Source organism: Saccopteryx leptura, chromosome 5 (genome assembly GCF_036850995.1).
Source record: "Saccopteryx leptura isolate mSacLep1 chromosome 5, mSacLep1_pri_phased_curated, whole genome shotgun sequence".
NCBI classification, from domain to species: Eukaryota; Metazoa; Chordata; class Mammalia; order Chiroptera; family Emballonuridae; genus Saccopteryx; species Saccopteryx leptura.
This window is the reverse complement of record NC_089507.1, coordinates 217,061,198-217,087,954: the sequence shown is the minus strand read 5'-3', so window position 1 is coordinate 217,087,954 and position 26,757 is coordinate 217,061,198. Positions and strand designations below refer to the sequence as shown.

Here is a 26,757-nt window from a genome sequence, read left to right as displayed (position 1 = left end):
CTTTTTCTTTCTTTCATTCTTAGTCTATTGTTTTAACTAGCTATTACTGTAAGACCCAGGCTGATGTTGTTTTCATCTAGTGTTGTTGTATAGCTCATCCTTGTGTTGATTCTTTTTTTTTTTTTTTTTAGTACTTAAGTTTACAGAAGTAGATCAGGCAGAACTGCCAAGTGAGCCCTGCTAAAAAGACAGTCATTTCTGGAGTGGGAGGTGTAAGGTATTTTTCCCCGCCGAGAAGAAAGGAAGGGGCCAGATCCACAAAGTGTGGAATAATAAAAGGCTTTATTGAGTACGGAGTGCATCCCGCCCCACGAGGTGTCCTAGCCCCGGGGACACAGGCTAGGCAAGTCTCAAGGGGTGACCCATGTGAGAGATATTTAAAGAGTTCCTAGGGTGGTCGAGCTAATATGACGTGGTGAAATCTCACTGGCTGACGGAGGTGTCACTCTTTTTCCAAAGGGCTCTTGGGAAGTTTCTTTTGGCACACTTGGTTGTGGGCGGTCCGAGCCAAAGTGCCCCCATTATCCACCGACCTAACTAACAGGAGGGTCAGCGTGATTGTGTATGCCCAGGCCTCTCCTGCTCATTAGCCACATATTCGGGGGCAATAGTCTTTACTGAACTCACCAAGACAAGTCAGAAAACATGATCAACTAACGAGAGCCACAGCCTGAAGCGGAACTTAGGTTGGTCTCCAGAGTTGGGATAATGTTTTACCTAAAATGTCCAGTGTTTAACAAAGACAGTGTTTTGAAGGGGGAAACACAGGATGAGAAAGGAAGGGAGGGAGGGAGGAAATACGAATATGAGAATGAGAGGAAGTCAAAATAAATTTCCCTGTTATGTAATACGAAAATAGCTTTTCAGTTCTGAGCTGAGTTACAATGGCCCTTGATGATACATTTATCCTTCCCTTATAGGTTATGAATTGTGTGTCCGATGATACATGGTGGACAGCAAGTCCCCTTCAAAATAAAACTTTTATGCCTATCTGTAACTCTTGCATCTCAAAATTTTTTGATAGTGCATCCACAAGGTCACGTTCCTTTATTTTTAGGGTGACAGAGAGAGAGTCAGAGAGAGGAATAAATAGGGACAGACAGACAGGAATGGAGAGAGACGAAAAGTATCAATCATCAGTTTTTTGTTGCAATACCTTAGTTCATTGATTGCTTTCTCATATGCGCCTTGACCGCGGGCGTCCAGCAGACCAAGTAACCCCTTGCTTGAGCCAGCGACCTTGGGTCCAAGCTGGTGAGCTTTGCTCAAACCGGATGAGCCCGCGCTCAAGCTGGCGACCTCTGGGTCTCAAACCTGGGTCGTACGCATCCCAGTTGAATGCTCTATCCACTCTGCCTCCACCTAGTCAGGCTCAAGATCACGTTCCTGTTTCAGGTTTCAATTTTTTCTTTACACAGACAGAGAGAGAGAGTCTGAAAGAGTAACCGATAGGGTCAGACAGGAAGGGAGAAAGATGAAAAGCATCAATTCTTCATTGTAGCACATCAGTGTTCATTCATTGCTTACTCACTTATGTTTTGAGGTGGAAGGTATAGCAGAGCAAGTGACCTGTTGCTTAAACCAGTGGACTTGGGCTGAAGCCAATGACCAGGGGGTCAAATCTCTGATTGCACACTCAAGCCAGTTAACCCGCACTCATGCTGTTGACCCACGCTCCTGCTGGATGAGCGTGAGCTCAAGACAGCGACATTGGTGTTTTCAAACCTGGACCACTGTGTCCCAGTCTGATGCTCTATCCACTGTGCCCTTACCTGGTCAGGCCAGGTGTCTAACTTATTGACAAAACACTTCTCCAAGGAAATGATAATTGTCCAAGGCGCAGTAATGGAATGTATGTGTCGGCTCTCCACCCCTTAGATTTTAATACAAAGCCATAGTCATGGCCAGAAGAATTTGGTACAAAGAACTGTGTACTAGGGAAAGAACTGGACCAACTTTTATAGATCCAGACCCTCCAGGGCCACAAGATTTGTTCATCGTGCTTGGAAAATTGATGGTGACTTGCTCTTCATTAATGAATTGCTTCTTAATAGGTACTGATCACATTTAGGGATGTGGCCGTGGTCTTCACAGAGGAGGAATGGAGGATGCTGAGCCCTACGCAGAGGAGCCTGTACAAGGAAGTGATGCTGGAGAACTACAGGAACCTGCTCTCGCTGGGTGAGGCTGTGTTCTGTCCTTCCTTACTGCGGTAGCGGGATGGACCACCTACCGTGGAACAGAAAATGTTCTAGACACTTAGAGCCACACAGAAGTGAAGGAATAGCAGCCCCTGCCCATCAGGGCTTACTTTTCCCATTTTTTTGAGACAGTTAAGAAACAAGAAGCGTCCCGTGCAGGGATAGGATGGTATGTTAGATGGTGATAAGCATTTCCTTGTCAAAAATAGTTATCAAGTGAAACAGGATAAAGGAAATCTATTGTGACAGGGCGGCGAGCTGAATTTGAAATCAATTATGAGGTAACAGGTGACCAAAATCATAATGTGGTGATGGAGTTAGGCTCTGTGTGTCTAAGGCAAGCGCATTTCAGGTGGAGACGAGTTGGCGCTAAGGCATTAAGGGATGGATGTCCCTCCCAGGGGTAGGGAATTGTAAGGAGGCCTGTGGGAGTGTGAATGCCATTTGCACATGGAAGAGTAGTGAGAAAGACCTTCTGAAAGTTTCAGAGATTTGCCTTTCAGAAGCTCTTTTTTTCTCTTTTTTAAGTATTTGTTTGTGGATAAACCTGAAATTCAGATTCAGTTGTTATACACTTTGCTTAACCCAGGGGTCTCAAACTCGCGGCCCGTGGGTTTGAGACCCCTGGTTTAACCACTGTGTAATGTACTGTTTCCTGTGTTTGGAAGCCGTCCTGATTAAGTAACTTTATGTGTTCAGTATTTTTTTTTTTTGAATAAGTGATATCAGGAATGAGATTTCCTCGTGGGTCATAGAGACTGTCACCACCAAATACAACAGGTATAAAAAAGGCACCAGTGGGAGTGTCATGGCTTCTCTGACTTACAAGAAAAAAACAACTGGTGTACTGAAGGGATTTACATGGTAGAATGCATACCTGGAAGGTGCCTAGTCTAAGAAGATGTTTCTGGGATGGTCCCCCTAGATTGCCATAGAAAAGGGACTGTGTAGAAATGAACATAAAGAAATAATTGGTAGAAACAAATGATGTTGCACACATATTATTAATAGCAGGTGTGGCAGGAGGGCCCTAGTTTTCACAAGACCAGGGGGGACTCCCTGCAGCCCTGTTTGTGCTTCTCTGACCGAACTTTCTTTCTCCAGCAGAATCAACACCAGAAATGGACCCCAACTTCTCCCAACTTTCCACCTTATCCGGGGAGCCACTGTCCAGCCAGCAGATGCTTCCCATGTGCTCGGACATGTGTGACTTCTATTCGGGGCATTCTAGCCTGTGGCATCAGGAGCAGACATCTTTTTTTCAAAGTTGCCGGAAGGAAAACATAGAAGGTGAAGGCAAAGAAGGCGACTTGAGACATTTTTTTGTGATGACAGAGGAGGGGGAAACCACACGTGCATTTCATAGTTCACCCCGAGGACCTTCCGGGGAAGGTCATGTGGTGCTAGAAATAGAGCCCAGCTCAGCCCAAAGGGTCACCTCTGTGCAGATAGACCAGGGGAGGAAGGAATTAGAAACCACAATATCCGGAGCTGTGAGCTGTAGTGAGCTTGAACCAGACTGCAGCCTGGAATCTAACATTATGACAGACAGGGTGACTCTCTCAGGGGAGGGTCCCTATATTTGCAGGCAGTGTGGGCGAGGCTTCACACTTAAGTCACACCTCCTCATACACCCTGAAGTGCACACGTCCATGTTGAATCATTTCCTGTGTGATCACTGTGGCCAAGGAGTTGGTGATAAAACAAATGTCACAATACAGCAGTGGACTCACTTGGGGGAGAAGCCCTTCTTGTGCCCAGAGTGTGGACGAGGATTTGGTGGTAAGTCAAACCTCAGGACACACCAGAGGATTCACTCTGGCGATAAGCCCTTTGTATGCCAGGAGTGTGGACAAAGATTTGCTTTTAAGTCAAAACTCAAGCTACACCAGAGGATTCACTCTGGGGAGAAGCCCTATGTGTGCCCTGAGTGTGGACGAGGATTTGCTTTGAAGTCAACACTCAAGATGCACCAGAGGATTCACTCCGGGGAGAAGCCCTTTGTGTGCCCAGAGTGTGGACGAGGATTTGCTTTTAAGTCAAAACTCAAGACACACCAGAGGATTCACTCAGGGGAGAAGCCCTACGTGTGCCCTGATTGTGGTCGAGGATTTTGTGTTAACTCACACCTCAGAAGACACCAGTTGACTCACTCAGGGGAGAAGCCCTACATGTGCCCAGAGTGTGGACGAGGATTTCGTGTTAACTCACACCTCAGGAGACACCAGATGACTCACTCAGGGGAGAAGCCCTACATGTGCCCAGAGTGTGGACGAGGATTTTGTGATAACTCAGATCTCAGGAAGCACCAGAAAACTCACTCAGGGGAGAAGCCCTACGTGTGCCTAGAATGTGGACGAGGATTTTGTTTTAACTCACACCTCAGGAGACACCAGATGACTCACTCAGGAGAGAAGCCCTACGTGTGCCCAGAGTGTGGACGAAGATTTTGTGATAACTCACACCTCAGGACACACCAGAAAACTCACTCAGGGGAGAAACCCTTTGTGTTCCCGGAGTGTGGACAAGGATTGTTTTCACGATTTATTCAAGACATATAAGGCAGCAGTGTCACGGTAGATGGTGCCATCCTCAGAAAGATTACAGTCACCTAAATGAGAGATCTGATCAGGCTAAGATTGAGTAGAAAGTTAATTCTCTGGGCAATTTTCTCTGGTGATCAAAAAAATTCCTATCAGACCGTGGGCCCAGAGGAGACTTCCTGGAGGCAAAGAAATCTGAGCCTACACCCCGAGGAAGATGAGTCCACTAATCTATCATGGAAGGAGGGTGGAGAGAGAGGAATAGAGCAATTTACCTCCAGGGGAAATGCGAGGTCTAGGAGGGTGGAACTGTCTACTAGAGTAGGGGGGAGACAGGGAAGAAGATGGAACTGTTGGCAACGGCCAGGTCCAGTCACCTCTGTGCATAGACCCTCCTTAGAGCTTCCCTGTCCATCTCAGAAAACACTTCGTGCAGCTCTATCACGTGGAAGGAGGGGTAGGAGAGAGGAGCCTCATTATACTTTGGGGGAACCTGGCTTCCCCACGTCCCATTTCAGTTTTCACATCGTGTGCTGTACTCTGTTGTTAAGCCATCCTGCATTTCTCTGCCACCAGCTGACTTGGAGAGAGCAAATCGAGTGTACAGCATCCACAGTGGGGTGACAGCTTTGCATTCCCTGATTTTCCTGCTAGTGACGTGGGGCTGCCCGCAGGTGCGGGTCAGTAGCTCGGAGCCACACGTAGATGGCGCTCACGGAAGGAGGCGTGTGTGCTATTCAGCTTAAACGCAGCGAGTATCTCTGTATCACTTGAAGGGAAAAACATGCCAAAGCTCAGAACAGCCTCTCAGCCTGCGCGGTACACAACTTGGACTCAGAAACCGGAAATGCCTTCTCCGCATAGAACCTGGGAGAGGACCGTGGGAACCCGATAAAATTCTGGTGATGCTGCTGCAGGGTTTTCTGGAAACAGTAGTCTTTCTGATTGACACCGTGGGAACAGACTTCTTTCCAGAATTACTGTCTATTTTATATTGTGCATCTTAAGAGATGGGTAGAACTGGCCGTTTGTTCAGTTGGTTAGAGCATCGTGGGATATGCCAAGTTTGCAGTTTTGATGCCCAGTTAGGGTACGTACAAGAATCAACCAATGCATGCACAAATAAGTGGGTCATGAAATCTATATTTCTCGCTTTCTCTCTTTCTTACACTTTTTCTGTCTCTGTCTTCCTGCCTTCCTCTCTCTCTCTCTCTCTTTAAAATTAATAAATAAAAAATTTAGAAAAGTGGCCTGCTATCATTGCAGAAAGCAATGTGCAAAATATATTGAATTCGTGGTTTGGAGGCCATTGTGTCCTAGCCAATGGGATGCGAAGCCTCCAGGGATTCTGGGAATCGTAGTTTTCGGTCAGATGAGCCGGGAAACCACGTGGACTTCTGTGCTGGTTCCGGTGAGTGCAGCGGCCCGGACAAACTACTTACCTGGAAGTAGGGGTAAGATCTGCGGTGAGTGGAATTAGGAGCCGTGGTGGGAGCTGGTGGGTTGGACCCGGGATGAGTGAGGCTGGTGTGCAGTAGATGGAACGGGAAGTGCGGGAGGTTTCGTTTTTGGAGCGGGGAGGCGGCCCCAGACGTATTTTAAAGCGAGGAAATGAGTTGAGGACAGATTGTCCTGAGTCCCTGAGTTGCGAGCCCCTACTGAGGTCCCTCCTCTCCCTCTGGAGCAGGTGCGCAGGAACTCTCATATCATTTTTTGGAGGAATTGGGCTGATTCTGGCCACACAATTCATATAGGGAGGTGGCTGCAGACGTGCATTCCCGAGGTTTACTTGGGCTCCCGGCACGTGGGTTCAGCCAGAGCTAAATAGGGGTTCCCTGTGGTGGGTGGGGGGGTGCAGAGCTGACCATATACCCCCCTGCAAGGGTACCTGGGTCATGCGTGTGTGAATGGTTGTGGAAACCCCGGACTGAGTGTGAATATAGAGTTCTGGGTGTTTTTGCTTTATTTTTCTGGAGGTGACTCTGGCCCAAGTTGGTGAGTGAGTGGGGATGTGGTTGGGGTGGGAGCTCTCAGGACCTGCAGTGCCTGATTTGTACAGTAAGGAGTGTGGAAACGTCACATTGCTGCTCCACCCGCAGGTGCTGCTTCGTGGAAACACGGGGGCTTTCACAAGGATGTTTCAGAGAAGTGACCCGGGGCAGGAGCAGATATCGATCTTGTGCTGAAATAACGTCTACACCAGACTAGTCAACCTTTTTATACCTACCGCCCACTTTTGTATCTGTTAGTTGTAAACTGTTCTCACCACCCACTGGTTCCTCAGTAATGGTGATTTATAAAGTAGGGAAGTAACATTACTTTATAAAATGTATAAAGCAGAGTTACAGCAAGTTAAAGCATATCATAATAATTACTTACCAAGTACTTTATGTCGGATTTTTGCTAAGTTACTCTATTAGTATGTAATCGCGGTGCCTTTTGATTGCTCTGCTACAGCCCACCATGAATTCTGGAACGCCCACTAGTGTTCAGTAAGGACCAGGTTGACTACCACTGGTCTATGCAGCCAGGATGTAGAATTTCAGGGAAACACTGGTCTGACCCCAGGGCAGTGACATTGCCTGATCCTTCGGCCCTGGGAGAGCGGGACCGGGAGGAGAACAGGGAAGACGTGGAGACCATGAAGAATCTGACCCTAAATCATGAGGCTAAAGGTGAGAGTTGTTGAGAGTCTGGAGAGGTGAGGAGGAGGAGTAAGGCTCTGGGCTTAGCTGAGAGCACTGTAGTGACCCCAGCTGAGTAAAGGGACTGCTCCCTCTGTCCTGGGCTCCGAGGAGCTGCTCCCCGGGGCATTCTGGGAGGCCTGCACCCTCAGAGCTTTGTTCTTCCCCTAGGTCTGCCTTCCAACTGCACTGACTCGCTCCAAGAAAAGGAGGGAAAGCCCAGAACAGTGGTGCATCGGGGTTACGTTTGTTCATTTTTCATTATGAAATGCTGGCTCATTTTTCAGAGAATAGACAAACAGGATATTCTATTTTCTTGGGAAGGGAATAAGCAAGCAACATTAGACAGTTCATGCCTGTGTCAGGCACCATGTTGATCAATTTAGAATGACTCTTATATTTGTCTGTTTTATTTTCCTTGTTATGAAGTCTACACAGGTTTTGTAGACTTTTGAGCCCAGGAAAGTGCAAAATATAAGGAATGTTTTTGAAAAACTGAGATTATAAAAAATTTGATAATATATTTAATTTCACTTCACATCACACTAGCTAAAGATACTGTCTTTTGCAGTGGACATCTTTTTATTTTTTTATTCTTGAAAGTTTTGAGTCAGTGGAGAAGCAGAGCATAGTGTGGAGAACAAGTATTTTCCCTGCTGAGGAAGAAAGAAGGACTTAGCCACGAAGTGTGGAATAGCAAAAGCTTTATTCAGAGTGCATCCTGGGTGAGGTTCTCTGGTCTGTGAGACGGGTACCAGAGAAGTCAGGCTGATTCTTCCATGCAAGTGCGGGGGGTGATTTATAGGGTCGGTAGCGTGATGGCGAGTTAATACGACATGTCAAAATTTCATTGGCTGACAGACAGTCGTTCTTTATCAAAGAGCTTCTGAGAAGTTTCTTTTGGCCGGCATGGGTGTGAGCGGTTCCAGCCAAAATCCAGGACCTGGTTTGTCACGGGACCTTCCCCCATTGCCAACCGACCTCACATTCTGACCTTTTTTGTGAGATAGGGGTGCCGGTATTCATCTGGCTACTTCCTGCTGGTTAGGGGCGTCGTGGGGAAGGGAGGTCGGAAGGTGGTGGCTCTGAGGGGAGGCACGTATATGGATGTAGGAGCATCTGATTAACCGTGACTCGAGAAACCTTGCGGTGCAGCCCTCAAAGAATCTAAGGAAGAGGAGCAAATATGAGTAATATGCTGATAATTAGAGGAGGACCTAGGATAGGGGCAGCCCAGGTGAGGATGGGTGACTGCCATCAGGAGGTAAGCGGGTTGTAGGAGGAGAGATACTGGAGCAGTTTCTCTTGCAGTCGGTTGAGGACATTGACATTTTCTTCCCTCAGGAGAGTCTCATTGAACAACATTGCTTCCTGCTTTAACTCACTCTGGTGGCAGGTTCCCGGTGGGAGGGACGGAGGGACGGGAGCAACAGGAGGATCTGCAGGGCCCAACCTTTTAGTGAGTCAGAGACGGGTGGAGTCCAGTGGTTCCGACTGCCAGCGGTCCTGCATGGGGGCAGCTTGAGGCGAGAGACATGGTGCCAAGGTGTTTGCCCAGGAGATTGGCTGCAGTAGGAGTAGTCAGTATTACCGTATGGGGTCCAGATGGGAATTGGGAGGGATTCTTCAAGCGGATGTGAACGGGTGGGTGGTAGGCAGCTACTACAGGGGTAGAAGTGTCCCAGACTTGAGGGTTGACAATATCTGGTGGAATAGGGGGCGTGACCGGGTTAGGGTGATCTGTGGTAGTGGGAGAGCCTTCAGTCAGGAGTGGTAGAAGTAAGTGGGAAGGTGTTGTAGCTAGATACTGGTTTTGAGACTTTGTAGTATGTCCTGACCCAGGAGGGGTACAGGGCATGAGGGCATAACTAAGAAGGAGTGCAAAAAGGGGAATCCGTTCAAACTGCATGTCAGGAGTGGCATGCAAAGGGGGAAAGAAGGGGTCCCATCCACTCCCATAACCGAGACCTGTGAGGTCCAGAGTGAGATGGCAGAACAGAGAAGGTAGTCACATGTCCACAAGAAATGAGATGGTCTCACCCGCTACCTGTAGCATTACCCGGGGCTTGGCGAGGGTGATGGGGGTCTTTGAGTCCAGGCTGCGTCAGTCTTCCATGAGGCCAAGGAGTTTGAGTGGTGGGCCTGCCTGGCTGGATTGGCCTCCCATTTGGGTGGCTTCTCCTCCACGTAGAGGTGCTGGGGGAAAAGCTGTTGTCCAAATGGGGAATCGCTCCACCAGTGACCGTACTGCTTGCAGTTAGGGCAGGGCTTAGTGGCCATGATAAGTAGATCATGGAGAATGACCATGGGAGTCCAGTCAAAAGGACTGTCATTCTGGATGGGGAGGGTCAGCGGGATTGTGCATGTCGGAGGCCTCTCCTGCTGATTAGACACATCATCGGGGGCAAAAGACTTTACTGAATGTCCAAGATGAGTCAGAAAACATGAAGAAGTGAGAGGAGCCACAGCCTGAGCAGGGAGCTGGGTTGGTCTCCAGAGTTGCTACAGTATTTTACTTAAAATATCCAGTATTTAACAAAGAAAGTGAATTGAAGTGAAGAGAAGCAGGGTGAGAAAAAAAAAAAAGAACGTTCAAATATAAGAGTGAGAGAAATTTTAAATAAATTTTCCTGTTATGTAAAATGAAAACTTTCCAGTTATGTTGCTGGAGAGAAAACACAGAAGGTTGTTGTGGTTCAGCCACAACAAGTATATACCGGGGTCCTAAACAGGAAAAGGTATGGAATTGAAATAAATTATAGACAGTGCCATATATATATATATATAGTTTTGGGAGGACGCCACGGCAAACAGTCTCTACTATTTCTTAGCTGTAACCCCACACTCCTAGAAGCACATTTACTTTTATTCATAGGAAAAAATGTGATGCATTAGCAATTCAGTTAAGTTTCCAAGGCTACTCAAAGACAACCCTCACCAAACCATCCAAATCTACTTTATACTAATAAAAAAAACTAGCTTCCAGCCTCCTCCAGAGAACATGGGTGAGACAAATGAGAATCAGGTATAGCTCTTTGCTAACTAGGCAAATGAGGTGGGATTTGGGCCCAGCACCTCTGCCCAGATTGCAAAAATACTCTATTTATTCGATCCCCAACATATTCCTCTCTCTCTCTCTCTCTCTCTCTCTCTCTCTCTCTCTCTCTCTCTCTATATATATATATATATATATATATATATATATATATATATTTTTTTTTTTTTTTTTTTTTTAAACTTCAATTCGTGTGCTGTGATTTATACTCAATCTGAATTCCCATGTTCCGATTTGGAGGCAGACTGGAAAAATATAAAATGAATGACAAAATTGAAATAGCCAATGCTAACAGATACTGTAACAAGTGTTCTAACACAATTTAGTGGTTAAGGCTTATTAGATTATCAAGCAGTCTCAACCAACACAAGAGGATCTACAAGAAAATTCTTACAGTCTTAAATGTCCTTAACATGTTAATGTAATTTCACCAAGTTCATGTTGACACCATCATCGCTTCATATTATTTGTAAGTGTAACCCAACCCCACTTCAGTCTGAGAACTGTCCCAAGGAGCAGGAGTCACACACATTCAGGGAAAGCCCACAAGGCACTAGAGTTGTGGTCACATTTCCACACTTTGCAGCTTGAGTCCAAGTCCCAATGACCACTGCTTCTAGCTGGTAATGGTTGAGATAGACTAGTAAAGCCATCTGCAGCATGTATAAAGATGGAGCTTCCGTTTTTTTTTAAACTGGAGAGATGAACCCAGGGTGCCTTTTTCTCAAGCTCTGCAGCCGTGGCATGGTAAAGAGAACCTTGGGATAAAGTATGCTGGGTGGCAGAGGTAAATTCATCTAAATTAGGAGCAGGTCCCAGCCTAAAATAGGCATGGAACATTAAGGCAGGAGGAATAAAGGAAACACTATATATTAAAGCAGCAGAAAATAAGACAACACCCACAGAGATCTTTGAGGGATGAATAAAAATCCAAATATTCAAGGAAGGCATAGTAAGTGGCCCTTGTGTCCACAAGAAACAAAATCACCTGCTACTTGGAAGGAATTCCTTAAGCTTGTCCACAGTGACGTGAGATGGAGCTGATGGTCATGGACACCTTTAGCCTTCACTGGCAAGTCCCAGCAGGCTGGGCAAGGTCAGGTCACAGGTGGTCGGAGCATGGCTGGAAGAGACTGAACCCTCCCTTAGAGGAGTGAGGGGGCAGCTTACCTTCCAGTGTCCCTTTTTTTTTTCCACAGCAAAGGTATGTCCCTGGTAGGTGCAGAGAAGCCTGGCAGGCTTTAGCTCAATGATTTTTCTTTTCCACTCTTGAAGCAGGGCCCTGATGAGTCCTATGAGGCCCCTTTGGGGTATTGGAGCCTTTGAGGGTGTATGCCAAGAGCTGGTATTTTGCCTGATTTCTTTTGGGCTTTGTCTGTCTTTTCTTTTCCTCTTGGTCATTACAGACCTTAAAAGCCATGCTCAGAAGATCTCACCGAGGGTTTTTGAGGGCCCACATCCACCTAGGTAAACTTTTTTTGTATATCTGTAACTATTTAGAAAAAGAGAAAACAGCATTACTAGCTAGATAAAAAAAAAGGGGGTAGAAGTTTGCAAAAAAAAAAAAAAAGTTTGCCGTCTCCTGTACATCAGCATTCAAAAGAAATTTTTTAAAGTAAATAGATTTGCAGGAGTTCCAGGACATGACTCCCCCCCCCTCTTTTTTTTTCTTATATTATTTACAATTGACCCTTAAGCATTTGTTGAGTACACTCCACAACACCTTGACCTCAAAAACTGCAAGAAACACCCATCTCAATGCCAACCTCCAACAAAATACAGCAAATGCACTTTCAAGCAACATTTCCACACCCATCAAAACACTTCGACCCAATCAATCCACAGGTAATTCAAAGAGTACAAGAATGTATACCTTTGTTAAGCAAATCCACCCTGCTTCAAGCTTTGTGGCTGCAGCAACTTCAGCTTGGAGCAGTTTGGCCAAATTAGGAAGTCTTCAGGATCTACATTTCATTTTATTTAAATTTTAATGAGCATGCTTTACTTATTCTAAAAAAAATTTTTTTTAATTTGTAGGGGTGATATTTTATTTTTACAATATTAGAGCCAGCATTTCCAATTTTTGCACGCATAAATTTAATTCAGGCCTTGAAGACAGACACATTTAGACATTAAACAAAGACTTCGCATACAATTACACAAACCAAGAGTGAAGCCCAGAATTTTAGAGATTAGAATGTGGCCTACTTGATCTTACATAGGGCCATTTTAATAGAAATGTGGTAAGGATAAATACTAAACAAATCTCTCGTGAAAAATCTCAAGTCGGCCATATGAGATTTTTGTTTAGGCATATCCAAACAGGCTCCCCCTTCGCTCTCTTTCCAGGCACAGAACAGGAAAGAAATAAAATAATCTAGAACAGGGGTTGGGAACCTTTTTGCTGAGAGAGCCATGGACACCACATATTTTAATTTTTTTTTTTTTTTACAGAGAGAGAGAGGGATAGACAGGGACAGACAGACAAGAATGGAGAGATAGGCATCAATCATTAGTTTTTTGTTGCGCGTTGCAACACCTTGATTGTTTATTGATTGCTCTCTCATGTGTGCCTTGACCGCAGGCCTTCAGCAGACTGAGTAACCCCTTGCTCGGGCCAGCAACCTTGGGCTCAAGCTGGTGAGCTTTTCCTCAAACCAGATGAGCCCTCACTCAAGCTGGCAACCTTGGGGTCTCAAACCTGGGTCTTCTGCATCCCAGTTCGACGCTCTACCGCTGAGCCAACCGGCCAGGGCCTAGGTTTCATTTCTTTAACCCTGTCGGCAGGAGTTGCAAGAGTTCCCTTTCAGGGCTTGCAGATGACCAACCGCAAAGAAATGTCTGACGGCAGTATCCAAGAAGTCCTGGGTGACTGAAGACAATCCTTTGTGTAGCAGCCAAACGGCTAACGCCACACCTCCCTTCCCACTCCCCCTGCCCCAATCTTTAAAGCGCGGTGTTAGTCTGTACCCGACGCCGCTTTTCCCTCACGACACAGCCCGGCAGGTTCCCTTTCAATAAAGTCTGCCCACTGGTCTTTTCGGACTCCGATTAATTCTAACACTAAGCACTGAGCACTCTCTCTCTCCCTCTGCACTCTGTAGCTAAGCAGGCTGGAGGAAATAAACCTGTTCTACAGCAGCAATAGGAAACACTCCTCCCTCCCAAGCAGGAAGTCAACTCACAGTGTGCAATTTGCTGTCCTGAGGGCAGCACCTGCAGCCTTCCATAGACTATACACACAGGGCACTGCCCCAATACAAAGGAGCAAACCTAAAAACATTTGTTTTCCCAACAAAGACATAAAAGTGGTCATTCTTAGGTTACTTAAATGAAACCTTTTATTTCTTTATTCCAATTACAAAAACTGAAAAAATAAACACAGGTCTATATAGTAGCTAGTGCCATCCTCCCTCTCATACAGAGGAGGGGAGGGTTCAAGACTGCTGAAAGCCCCTCAAAGGTGGTTCATAACTGAGGTAGTGATTCCTGGGAAGAAGAATGTCCTCTTTGAATGTTGAGGAGAAACAACAGGATAAAGTTCCACCCACAAACCCTGCCACCATCCATCTTCTCCTCGAGTGTCCCCTGGTGCCCTATGAGGTATAACTGATTGCTAAAACTCCTCACAGAGTCCTTTGCTGGTCACTTAAAGTTTGTCCTAATGTAGTGTATAGTTTTGCAGCCCAATCAGCACTACCAGTATCCAGCGTTGCTGGAGGGGGTGGGGACCTACTCAAGACACAAACTGATTGCACGAAAAAGAAGGAGAGGCCTGCAGGGACAGGCAATGAAGTCTTATCCATAGTAACTACACAGGTAACGATTCTGTCCCAAGTACGTCCTCTGGTGTCTCCTAACTTATCATCAAATCCTCGTCCATGTTCTAAGCACACGTAGAACTTATCCCATGAATGAGTCCTCTGGTGTCTCCTGAGGGCTGACTCATCACCAAATCCTCATCCACACTCAGGGCACAGGTAGGGCTTCTCCCCTAAGTGAATCCTATGGTGTATCTTGAGCTTTGACTTACCACCAAATCCTAGTCCACACTCCAGGGACACGAAAGGTTTGTTGCCCGAGTGAGTCTTCTGGTATGTCAGAGCAGGGGTCACCAAATCTTTACACAGGGGGCCAGTTCACTGTCCCTCAGACCGTTGGAGGGCCAGACTATAAAAAAAACTATGAACAAATCCCTATGCACACTGCACATATCTTATTTTAAAGTAAAAAACAAAACAAAACGAGAACGAATACAATATTTAAAATAAAGAACAAGTAAATTTAAATCAACAAACTGACCAGTATTTCAGTGGGAACTATGCTCCTCTCACTGACCACCAATGAAAGAGGTGCCCCTTCCAGAAGTGCGGTGGGGGCCGGATAAATGGCCTCAGGGGGCCGCATGCGGCCCGCGGGCCGGAGTTTGGGGACCCCTGGTCTAGAGGAATGACATCACCAAATGCTCATCCACACTGGGCACATGTAGGGCTTCTCCCCCAAGTGACTCATCTGGTGTCTCCTGAGGAGTGACTTATGAACAAATGCTCGTCCACACTGAAGACACATGAAGGGCTTCTCCCTTGAGTGAGTCCAGTTTTGCCTCCTGAGGAGTGACTTATCACCAAATCCTCATCTACACACCAGGTACACAAAGGGCTTCTCCCCCGAGTGAGTCCACTGCTGTATCTTGACTTTTGATTTATCACCAAATCTTTGGCCACACTCATCACACAGGAAAGGATTCTCCATCAAGGAGTGCACTTCAAGGTGTCTGAGGAGGTGTGACTTAAGTGTGAAGCCTTGCTCACACTGCCTGCAAACTTAGGGCTTCTCCCCTGAGAGGGTCACCCTGTCTGTCGTAACGTTTGATTCCAGGCTGCAGTCTGGTTTGAGCTCAGTACAGCTCACAGCTCCAGATTTCGGGGTTGCTTATTCCTTCCTCCCCTTGTCGGTCTGCACAGGGCTTTCGACTTGGACTGATCTGGGCTCTATTTCTAGCCCCACATGACCTTCTCTGGAAGATCCTCTGGGTGGGCTGCAAAATACACCCGAGGTTTCCCCCTCCTCCGTCTACACAAACGAAAGTCTCAAGCCATCTTCTCTGCCTTCACCTTCTGTGTGTTCCCTCCAGCAACTTTCAGAAAAAGATATCTGCTTCTGACACCACAGGCCTGAATTCCCTGAACAGAAGTCACACGTGTCCGAGCACATGGGAAGCACCTGCTGGCTGGGCAGTGGCTCCCGGGAGAAAGCCAGAGGGCAAAGGAGTGATGGTTTGTTTCTGGCTTTGACTCTGCTGGAGAAAGTTTGGTAAGAAAAGCCCCAACATGACTGCGGGGAAATCCTCATCCACACTCCAGGCACACGGAGGGCTTCTCCCGAGTGAGTCATCTGGTGTCCCCTGAGGACTGACTTATGACTAAATCCTCAAAAACACTCAGGGCACACAAAGGGTTTCTCCCCTGAGTGAGTCTGCTGGTGTCTCCTGAGGTGAGATTTATATGCAAATCCTCGTCCACACTCCAGGCACACATAGGGCTTCTCCCCTGTGTGAGTTGTCTGGTGTCCTCCGAAGAGTGACTTATGACTAAATCCTCGAAAACGCTCAGGGTACATGAAGGGCTTCTTCCCAGAATGAGTCTGCTGATGTCTCCTGAGGTGTGCTTTATTTGCAAATCCTCGTCCACACTCCAAACACAGGTAGGGCTTCTCCCCCAAGTGAGACCACTGTGGCTGAATGCGGTCTGACCTACGTCTGAAGCTCTGCCACACTCCTTGAAAGCGTGCATGTCCCGTGAGTGTTTCCTCTGGTGCAAGAGGAGGGATGACTTCCGGACAAAGCGGCAATCACACTCACCGCACACGTAAGGCTTCTCCCCAGAGTGAATCATCTGGTGTGTCCTGAAGGTTGACTTATAACCAAATCCTCGTCCACACTCAGGACACACGTAGGGCTTCTCCCCTGAGTGAATCCTCTGGTGTCTCCTGAGGTCTAACTTACAAGCAAATCCTCGTCCACACTCAGGGCACATGTAAGGCTTCTCCCCTGAGTGAGTCCTCTGGTGTCTCCTAAGGTGTGAGTTATCATAAAATCCTCGCCCACACTCACGGCACACATAGGGCTTCTCCCCCGAGTGAGTCATCTGGTGTCTCCTGAGGTGTGAGTTGTAACCAAATCCTCGTCCACACTCACCACACAAGTAAGGCTTCTCCCCCGAGTGAGTCCTCTGGTGCTGCCTAAGGTCTGACTTATAAACAAATCCTCGTCCACAGTCTGGGCACAAAAAGGGCTTTTCCCCCGAGGGAGTCTGCTGCTGTATCGTGACTTTTGATTTATCACCAAATCTTTGGACACACTCATCACACAGAAAAGGATTCTCCATTGACGAGTGCACTTCAGGGTGTGTGAGGAGGTGTGACTTAAGTGTGAAGCCTCGCCCACACTGCCTGCAAACGTAGGGCTTCTCCTCTGAGAGGGTCACCCTGTCTGCTATAACGTTAGATTCCAGGCTGCAGTCTGGTGTGTGGTCACTACAGCTCACAACCCCGGATCTCGGGTTTTCCAATTCCTTCCTCCCCTTGTCGGTCTGCACAGGGCTTACCCCTTGATCTGAGCTGGGCTCTATTTCTAGCACCGCATGACCTTCTCTGGCAGGTACTTGGGGTGGGCTGTGGAATGCTCCTGAGGTTACCCTCTCCTCAGTCATCACAACTGAAAGTCTTAAGCCATCTTCTCTGCCTTCATCTGTGTTTTCTGTCCAGGACCTTTGAGAAAAAGATGTCTGCTCCTGATGCCACAGGTCCGAATCCCCTGGAGAGAAGTCACACATGTCCGAGCACATGGGAAGCACCTGCTGGCTGGGCAGTGGCTCCCGGGAGAAGGTCGAATGGCAGAAAAAGCGGAGGTCTGTTTCTGGCTGTGATTCTGCTGGAGAAAGAAAGTTCAGTCAGAGAAGCCCCAGCAGGGCTGCAGGGAGTCCCCCCTTCTCTCAGGTAAACGAGGGCCCTCCCGCCACACCTGTTATTAATCATATGTGTTCAACATCCTTTGTTTCCACTAATGATTTCCTTATGTTCCGTTTCTACACAGTCCCTTTTCTACGGAAACCCAGAGAACCATCCCAGAAACATCTCCACGTCACTCAGACTGGCAGCCTTCCAGGAAAGCAATCTGCCCTGTAAATAGCTTCAATACCACCAGCTGGTTCTTTCTAGGAAGTCAGTCAAGCCATGACCCTCCCACTTGTGCCCTGTTTACACTTCTGTTGTTCTCGGAGGTGACAGTCTCTATGATCTATGTGGAAATCTTTTTCATGACTTTACTTATTAAAAAAAAAAACTGAACACATAAAAAGTTACTTGATCAGGAGGGCTTCCAAACACAGGAAATGGTACATTACACAGTGTTTAAACAGAGTGTATAACAACAGAATCTGAATTTCAGGATGCCCATCTTTATAATTTATTTATTTATTTATTTATTTTTTACAGAGAGAGTGAGTCAGAGAGAGGGATAGACAGGGACAGACAGACAGGAATGGAGAGAGATGAGAAGCATCAATCATTAGTTTTTCATTGCACGTTGCAACACCTTAGTTGTTCACTGATTGCTTTCTCATACGTGCCTTGACCGCAGGCCTTCAGCAGACCGAGTAACCCCTTGTTGGACCCTGCGACCTTGGGTTCAAGCTGGTGAGCTTTTGCTCAAACCAGATGAGCCCGTGCTCAAGCTGGCGACCTCGGGGTCTCAAACCTGGGTCCTCTGCATCCCAGTCCGACACTCTATCCACTGCGCCACCACAGGTTAGGCTGGATGCCCATCTTTAAACACATACTTAGAAAATAATGTCTAAGTACTAAGTTCTCTATTAGGTAACTGTGACTCCCACCATAGACAAGAAAGATGCTGTTCACTGTTTCAGGATTTTGGAACCCTGCGCCCAGACCAATCTCATCACACTGACATCACAGTTGCCAACAGGATTTGCTTGGGCCAACAGAGATTGGTGAAAAGTTACTGCCACTTGGAAACACGTTTTTAAAAGCCACAATGTGGTTTCCTCATTGCTGCTTTCCCCTTTCTTTTTGAAGAATACCAGACCCAGCCCGACAGGGCGCTGGTGCAGTGGATAGTCAGACTGGAATGCGGAGGACCCAGGTTCGAAACCCCAACGTTGCCAGCTGGAGCGCGGGCTTATCTGCTTTGCACAAGTTCACTGGCTTGTGCCCAAGGTCGCAGGTTTGAGCAGGAAGTCAGTAACTCTACTGTCACCACCCCCCTAGGTGAAGGAATATATGACAAAAAAAAATCAATGAACAACTAAGATGCAGCAACAAAGAATTGATGCTTCTCATCTCTCTCTTTTCCTGCCTGTCTGTCCGTATCAGTCTCTCTCTCTCTCTCTGTTTCTCTCTATCTCTGTCACACACACAAAAAATTCCAGACCCAAATGGAGGCAGGCTTTTTCTAGAATTCCAGAACTGAAAGAGGTGAACAAGAGGCAACAGAAGACATGAGCATTTGGCCCTGGCCTGTCCTCTCTGTACTAGAGCGTTGGCCTGGAGTGTAGGTGCCCCAGTGTTGACTCCTGCTCAGGGCAACAGGAGAAGCGAGCATCTGCTTCTCCACCCCTCCCCATATCCCTTCTAGTTCTCTATCTCTCTCTTCTCCTCCTGCAGCCATGACTCAGTTGGAGGAAGTGAAACCCAGACACTGAGGATGGCTCCATGGCCTTACCTCAAGCGCTAACATAGCTTTGTTGCCAAGCAACAAAGCCATGGCCCCAGGGGGGCAGAGCATCATCACCTGGTAAAGGCCTTGCGGGTTGATCCAATTGGGGGCCTAAGCAGGAGTCTTTCTCACTGACTCACTGCTTCTAACTTAAGAAAAGATTTAAAAACTTTTTTTATATTTTCATTACGTGTGAAATATTTTGAAAGATTGTGAATTTTACCCATTCATTTCTACTTTTTTAAAAATGTAGTTATTAAAAAAGTTTAAATCATCCCTGTGGCTCACACTGTATTTGCACAGCTCAGCACTGACCTAGAACAAGGGGTGGGGAAAATAGAGCTTGAGACCTATTTCATCCTCCCCTCTCTCTCTGTACAGTTGACAGGCTCAGGACGGTGTTTAAATTGTTACCAAGATGAAAACAAGTAAAAAGAATGATAGTTCATGACACATAAAACTGATATAAAATTCAAACTTTGGTGTCCAAAGAAAAAGTCTTCCTGGGACACAATCATACTCATTCATCCACGTTCCGTCCTGGCTACTTAGGATGACAGGGAGAGAGCTCAGAGCAGATAGAGATCACATTGCCCACAAAACACTTAAAATAGCTATTCTCTGGCCCTTTGCATAAAGATTGGCCAATGACTGACTCAGGATAATGTTACAATAGAAAGTATTTATCAACCTAGGATTAAAGAATCAATGTACATTTCTAAAGACAATAAACATAGTGTATAAAGCACAAACCTGTGACTGTGGCAGAGGGCGTGTCTCACTCCTCTCCCACATGCAAACAGCTCTTCCAGTCCTACCGGCCTCCTTACAGTTCTTTACTCTCGAAAGGGACATCCCTTCCTTGAGGCCGAAGCACCAACACATTTCTTCCTGAAATGCTATTTCCTTTCACAGAGAGTCTAACTCCGTCACCACATTATGTCTTTGGTCACATTACCTCCTCATTGATTTCAAATTCAGCCCGCTGCCATGTCACAATCGATACTACTTTATCCTGCTTCATTGGATCATTATTTTTGACTAGGAAGTGCTTATCACCATCTAACGTACCATCCTATCCCTGCACGGGAAGCTTCTTCTTTCTTATTTGTCTCAATACATCGTGAAAAGTAAGCCCCCATGGGCAGGGGCTGCTATTCCTTCACTTCTGTGTGGCTCTAAGTGTCAAGAATATTTTCTGGGCCACAGTAGGTGGCCGCAGTAAGGAAGGACAGAACACAGCCTCACCCAGCGAGAGCAGGTTCCTGTAGTTCTCCAGCATCACTTCCTTGTACAGGCTCCTCTGCGCAGGACTCAGCATCATCCATTCCTCCTCTGTGAAGACCACGGCCACATCCCTGAACGTGATCGGTACCTATAAAGAAGCAATCCATTAACAAATAGCAAGTCACCATCAGTTTTCCAAGCGCAATGAATAAATATCGTTACCCTAGATGGTGTAGAGCTACAAAAACGTGGTCCAGTTCTTTCCCAAGTACACAGTTCTATGTACCAAATTCTAGTGGCCACGACCATAACTTTCTGTTAAAGTCAAAGGGGCACAGAGCTGACACATACACCCATTCCTGAGCCCTAGACATTTATCATTTCCTTGGAGAAGTGATTTATGAATCAAGTTGAAACCTGGCCTGACCAGGCAGGGGCACAGTGGATAGAGCGTGGGACTAGGACACGGAAGAGCCAGGTTCGAAACCCCAATATCACCATCTTGAGAGCAGGCTCATCCAGCTGAAGCGTGGGTTCAACAGCATGAGTGTGGGGACACTGGCTTGAGCATGGGTTCATAAATACGACTCCATGGTCACTGGCTTGAGCACAAAGTCACTGGCTTGAGCAAGGGGTCACTCGCTCTGCTGTAGCTCCCACGTCAAAGCACAAGTGAGGAAGCAATGATTGAACACTAAGGTGCTGCAATGAAGAATTGAAGCTTCTCATCTCTTTCCCTTCCTGTCTTTCCCAATTAGCCCCTCTCTGACTCTCCATCTGTGTCAAAAAAAAAAAAAAAGAAAATTAAAACCTGAAGCACTTCTCAGAAAGGTGACCTTGAGGACACACTATGGAGGAATACTGAGACGAAAGAATTCTAGATGTGCAGAAAAGTTCCAATTTGAAAGGGACTCGGTGTCCACAGTGTATCGTCCAACACACAAATCATAACCAGTAAGGGAAGGATGAATGTACATCCAGGGAGATTGTAACTCAGCACAGAATTGAAAAGTTGTATTCATTTTACATAACAGGAAAATTTATTTAGACTTCCTCTTATTCTCATATTCGTATGTTCTTTCTTATTTTCTTTTTTTTTAAAATATTTTTATTTATTCATTTTAGAGTGGAGAGAGAGAGAGAGAAAGGGGGGAGCAGGAAGCATCAACTCCCATATATGCCTTGACAAGACAGGTGCAGGGCTTTGAACCGGCGACCTCAGTGTTCCCAGGTCGACGCTTTACCCACTGCGCCACCACAGGTCAGGCTCTTTCTTATTTTCTTTCTCACTCTGCATCTCTCCCCTTCAATCCAGTTTCTTTGTTAAATACCGAGCATTTTAGGCAAAACACTGTAGCAACTCTGGAGACCAACCCAACTTCTTCCTCAGGCTGTGGCTCTTGTCCCTTGTTCATGTTTTCTGACTTGCCTTGGTGAGTTCAATAAATGCTATTGCCTGGAAGTCATGGCTAATCAGCAGGAGGGGCCTGGACATGTACAAACACGCTGACCCTCCCCCTGCAAAAATGACAGTCCTTTTATAGGGTTCACTAGGTTGTTCTCCCTGAACAACTTACGTGAGCTTAACTAGAATACAAAAAAAAAGAATCAATGCAATGATGAGCTACACAGCATTACCAGATGAAGAAAGCATTCACCTGGGCTGCAAGTCTACACAACATCAACAGACAAAAACAAAAAAAAATCAGCCTGAGTCTCAGAGTAAGAGCTAGTTAAAACAGACTAAGAAAGAAAGAAAAAATTATATGTATGTACAAATTTCACCAAACACTGTAAGGACACATAATCAGACCAGGAAGCTTCAGCCAGGGATGGGAAATGTGCCTCCCACCGTGCACAGGTGCAGACTCTTCCAATGAAGAGTCCTCCGCAGAGAACTGCCCATTCAGAGGTGTCAGAGCCCCTACCAGTGTTTATGGGAAAAGTTTGGCTGGAGGCTATTGCAGGAGGGCTCTTCCTCCAGAGCCTCTAGAACAGGGGTCCCCAAACTTTTTACATAGGAGGCCAGTTCACTGTCCCTCAGACCGTTGGAGGGCCGGACTATAAAAGAAACTGTGAACAGCCTGACCAGGCAGTGGCGCAGTGGATAGAGCGTCGGACTGGGATGCAGAGGACCCAGGATCGAGACCCCTAGGTCGCCAGCTTGAGCGCGGGCTCATCTGGTTTGAGCAAAAAGCCCACCAGCTTGGACCCAAGGTCACTGGCTCCAGCAAGGGGTTACTAAGTCTGCTGAAGGCCCGCGGTCAAGGCACATATGAGAAAGCAATCAATGAACAACTAAGGTGTTGCAATGCGCAATGAAAAACTAATGATAGATGCTTCTCATCTCTTTCTGTTCCTGTCTGTCTGTCCCTGTCTATCACTCTCTCTGACTCACTGTCTCTGTAAAAAAAACACACACAAAAAAAAACTATGAACAAATCCCTATGCACGCTGCACATACCTTATTTTAAAGTAAAAAAACAAAACGGGAACAAATACAATATTTAAAATAAAAAACAAGTAAATTTAAATCAACAAGCTGACCAGTATTTCAATGGGAACTATGAGCCTGCCTTTGGCTGATGAGATGGTCAATGTCTGGTTCCACATTTGTCACTGCTAGCCATACAAGTGATATGACGCGCTTCCGGAGCTGTGACGTATGCGTCCCGCATCACCGGTAGTAGTACTGTACCTGAGTGACACCGCGCTTGGGATGCCACCACATACAGCACTCCAGGAGCACAGAATGCATCTGCTGACCACCAATGAAAGAAGTGCCCCTTCCGGAAGTGCGGCGGGGGACGCATAAATGGCCTCAGGGGGCCACATGTGGGCCACATGTGGCCCACAGGCCTGTAGTTTGGGGACCCCTGCTCTAGAAACAAAAAAGGTCACTGCATTCAAAATAATTAACTAGATCGGCAATCAAGTGATTAAGAACATCCTTCCCAGTTTAGGGGAAACTAGAGCAGGACCTCTCAAACCAGAGTCAATAAATAACTCAGTGATTGCTGCAAAATTTCCTTTTTTTGTGATCTTTTCTGTTCATGTGCATTTGAGTTGAAATTCTCTTATTATTTAAATACTGTTCATCCACACTCTGCTCTGCTTCTCTAATTGTTCAAAAATTTCAAAAGTAAGAAAGTATAAAAATGCTACAAAAGACAGTTTAACTACTATGACATGAAATAAAATTAAACACTATATTTAAAATTTTAAATAATTTCAGTTCTTCAAAATTATTCCTTATACTTTGCACTTTCATGGGATCTACAAATCTTGGGTAGATTTTCCAACAAAAAAAATAAAACAGAGAAATGCAGAAGTCATTGTAAAACACGCTGCCTGACATAGGCATGAACTGTCTAATGTTGTTTACTTTATCCTTTCCCAAGAAAAGAGAATATTCAGTTTGCCTATTCTCTGGAAAACGAGCCAGCATTTCATAATGAAGAATGAAAAAATGTAACCCCAACTCACCAGTGTTTTGGGCTTTCCCTCCTTTTCTTGGAGCGAGTCAGTGCAGTTGGAAGGCAGACCTAGGGGAAGAACACAGCTCTGAGGGTGCAGGCCTCCCAGAATGCCCCGGGGAGCAGCTCCTCGGAGCCCAGGACAGAGGGAGCAGTCCCTTTACTCAGCTGGGGTCACTACAGTGCTCTCAGCTAAGCCCAGAGCCTTACTCCTCCTCCTCACCTCTCCAGACTCTCAACAACTCTCACCTTTAGGGGCATGATTTGGGGTCAGATTCTTCATGGTCTCCATGTCTTCCCTGTTCTCCTCCGGGTCTTGCTCTCCCAAGGCCGATGGATCACACAACCTCATGGCCCCGGAGTAAGACCACTCTTTGTCCTGAAATGCTACTTCCCGGCCACGTAGACGTTATTTCATCTCAAGACTGATTTCTGCTCCTGCCATAGATGACTTCTCCGAACCGTCCTTGTAAAAGCCCAGTGTGTTTCCAGAAAGCCAGCACCTGCAGAGGGGAGCAGCAATGTGACGTTTCCACACTCCTTACTGTACAAATCAGGCACTGCAGGTCCTGAGAGCTCCCACCCCAACCGCATCCCCACTCACTCACTGCCTTGGGTCATACTCAGCCCCACAAAACAAGTCCAAAAACCCAGAACTCTATATTCACAGTCAATATGAGGTGCCCAGAACTACTCACACACGCATGACCCCAGTACATGTTCCCTTGCTAAATGCAGGGGGGCTATACGGTCAGCTCTGCACCCCCACCCAGCATAGGGAATGCCTGTCTATTTAGCTCTGGCTGAACTCGTGTGCCCAGAGCCCAAATGAACCTCGGGGATGCATGCCTACAGCCACTCCCCTATGTGAATTACGCGGCGCAGAATCATCCCAACTTCTTTAAAAAAAAAAAAAAAAATTATATGAGAGTTCCTGCTCACCCGCTCCAGCGGGAGAAGAAAGGACCCCGGGAGCGCAGCGGGAACTCAGGGACTCCGAGCAAGCGTAGTCTCACCCCATTTCCCCGCCCCTAAATACACATCTGGTGCCCCGCCCCGGCTCCACAAATGAAACCTGCCGCACTTCCCGTTCCATCTGCTGCACACCAGCCTCACTCATCCCGGGTCCAGCCCACCAGCTCCCACCACGGCTCCTAACCTTACTCGCTGCCTCTCTCGTCCCTTCTTCCAGCTCGTTTGACCAGGACGCCGCGCTAACCGGAACCAGTAGCGGAGATCCACGTAGCCTACCGGCTCATCTGAGTAAGGACTACGATTCCCAGAATCCCTAGAGGCTTCGCCTCCTGCCACACAATGACCTGTAAATCACGAATTTAATATACCTGAACATTATATAGTGTAGTGACATCCGATCGGTTGATCCAATTTATTATTGATTGATTTTAGAGAGAAAAAGTGGATGGAAGAAAAAGAGAAAGACAGTGAGGGAGAAAGAAACATGGATTTGTGCAGCCACTGCTTGATTTTTGTATGCACCCTGACTGAGATTAATACTGCAATCTTGGCATATCCCACGATGCTTCAACTACCTTATAAAAGCCGGCCAGCTCTACCCATCTGTTTTCTTAAGATACCCAAGTATAAAACAGACAATGATATCCGACTGAAGTCTTTTCGCCCGGTTCCAATCGCGGGAAAGACTACAGTTCCCAAAAGCCTTTGCGCAGCATCTCCTGAGGTTTTCCGGTAGGACAGTCCTCTCCCGGGTTCTATGCCAAGAAGGCATTTCCGGTTGGAAGGTCTAGTAACTCTAGTGCAGAGGCTGCGGAGCTGTTCTGCGCTTTGGCATGTTTTTCCCTTTTCATGATTCAGGGAAATACACTGAGAAAAGGCAGGAAAGCAAACATGCCTCATTCCGTGCTCCTCTACTAAGTGTGGCTCCATCCTATGGGCCTGCCCCTGTGGGCGGCACCATAGCCGACAACCACGAATGGAAAAGCGGTCTCCCCACTGTGGATGCTGTGCAGTCAATTTCCTCTCTCCAAGTCAGCTGGTGGCAGAGAAATGCAGGACGGCTTCACAACAGAGTAGAGCACACGATGTGAAAACTGAAATGCGACATGGGAAAGCCAGGTTCCCTTGAATTATAATAAGTCTCCTTTCTCCTTCCACTTGATAGAGCTGCATGAAGTGTCTCCTGAGACGCACAGAGAAGCTCTAAGGAGGGTCTCAGCATGGAGGTGACTGGACTGGGCCCTTGCCCACCATTCCATCCTCATTTCTGTCTCCTCCCTACTCCAGTAGACAGTTCCACCCTCCTAGACCTCGCATTTCCCATGGAGGTAAATTGCTCTATACCTCTCTTTCTACCCTTCTTCCATGATAGATTAGTGGACTCATCCTCCCTGAGGTGTACACTCAGACTTCTTTGTCTCCAGAAGTCTCCTCTGGGCCCATGGTCTGATAGGAAATTTTCTGACCACCAGATAAAATTGCCCAGAGAATTAACATTCTATTCAATCCTAGCCTGTTCGGACCTCTTATTTAGGAGACTGTGATCTTTCTGAAAATGGCACAATCTACTGTGTCACCGCTGCCTTATATGTCCTGAATAAACCGTGAAAACATTCTCAGAAGAGATAATGATTGGATTAATGGATGGATAATGAATGGATGGATGGAAGATCATTTCATGAAAAAGACTCAAGGACTTCAGCCTATTGCCAACTTCTGTTGTGAAAATACTGGACTTGAACATACCATTAAAAAACAGTGATGTCGTCTGACCAGGTGATGGCACAGTAGATAGAGCGTCGGACTGGGATGTGGAGGACCCAGGTTTGAGACCTCGAGGTCACCAGCTTGAGCGTGGGCTC

General features: G+C 46.7%; 1 protein-coding gene, 1 long non-coding RNA gene and 1 pseudogene across 3 annotated transcripts in view; 2 read left to right on the top strand and 1 right to left on the bottom strand.

The window, feature by feature from the left end:
* The window catches only part of LOC136405159 (zinc finger protein 343-like), a 28,009-nt gene extending 22,027 nt beyond the window's left edge, over positions 1-5,982 (top strand). The window contains exons 4-5 of one of the 2 annotated variants that reach the window (XM_066384247.1): positions 2,055-2,181; positions 3,306-5,982. In XM_066384247.1, the coding sequence (XP_066240344.1) occupies positions 2,055-2,181; positions 3,306-4,762 (1,584 nt within the window). In that variant the 3' untranslated portion in view covers positions 4,763-5,982. The remainder of the gene's footprint in view (positions 1-2,054; positions 2,182-3,305) is intronic. The other variant, XM_066384246.1, reaches the window with a different exon arrangement.
* A 1,616-nt stretch (positions 5,983-7,598) lies between these two features.
* Positions 7,599-18,008, top strand: LOC136405177 (uncharacterized). Its single transcript, XR_010751477.1, has 3 exons — positions 7,599-7,658; positions 17,249-17,479; positions 17,577-18,008. It is a non-coding gene; the product is annotated as an uncharacterized lncRNA (long non-coding RNA).
* LOC136405151 (zinc finger protein 343-like) lies at positions 14,731-25,141 on the bottom strand (annotated as a pseudogene).
* Positions 25,142-26,757: the final 1,616 nt, after the last annotated feature.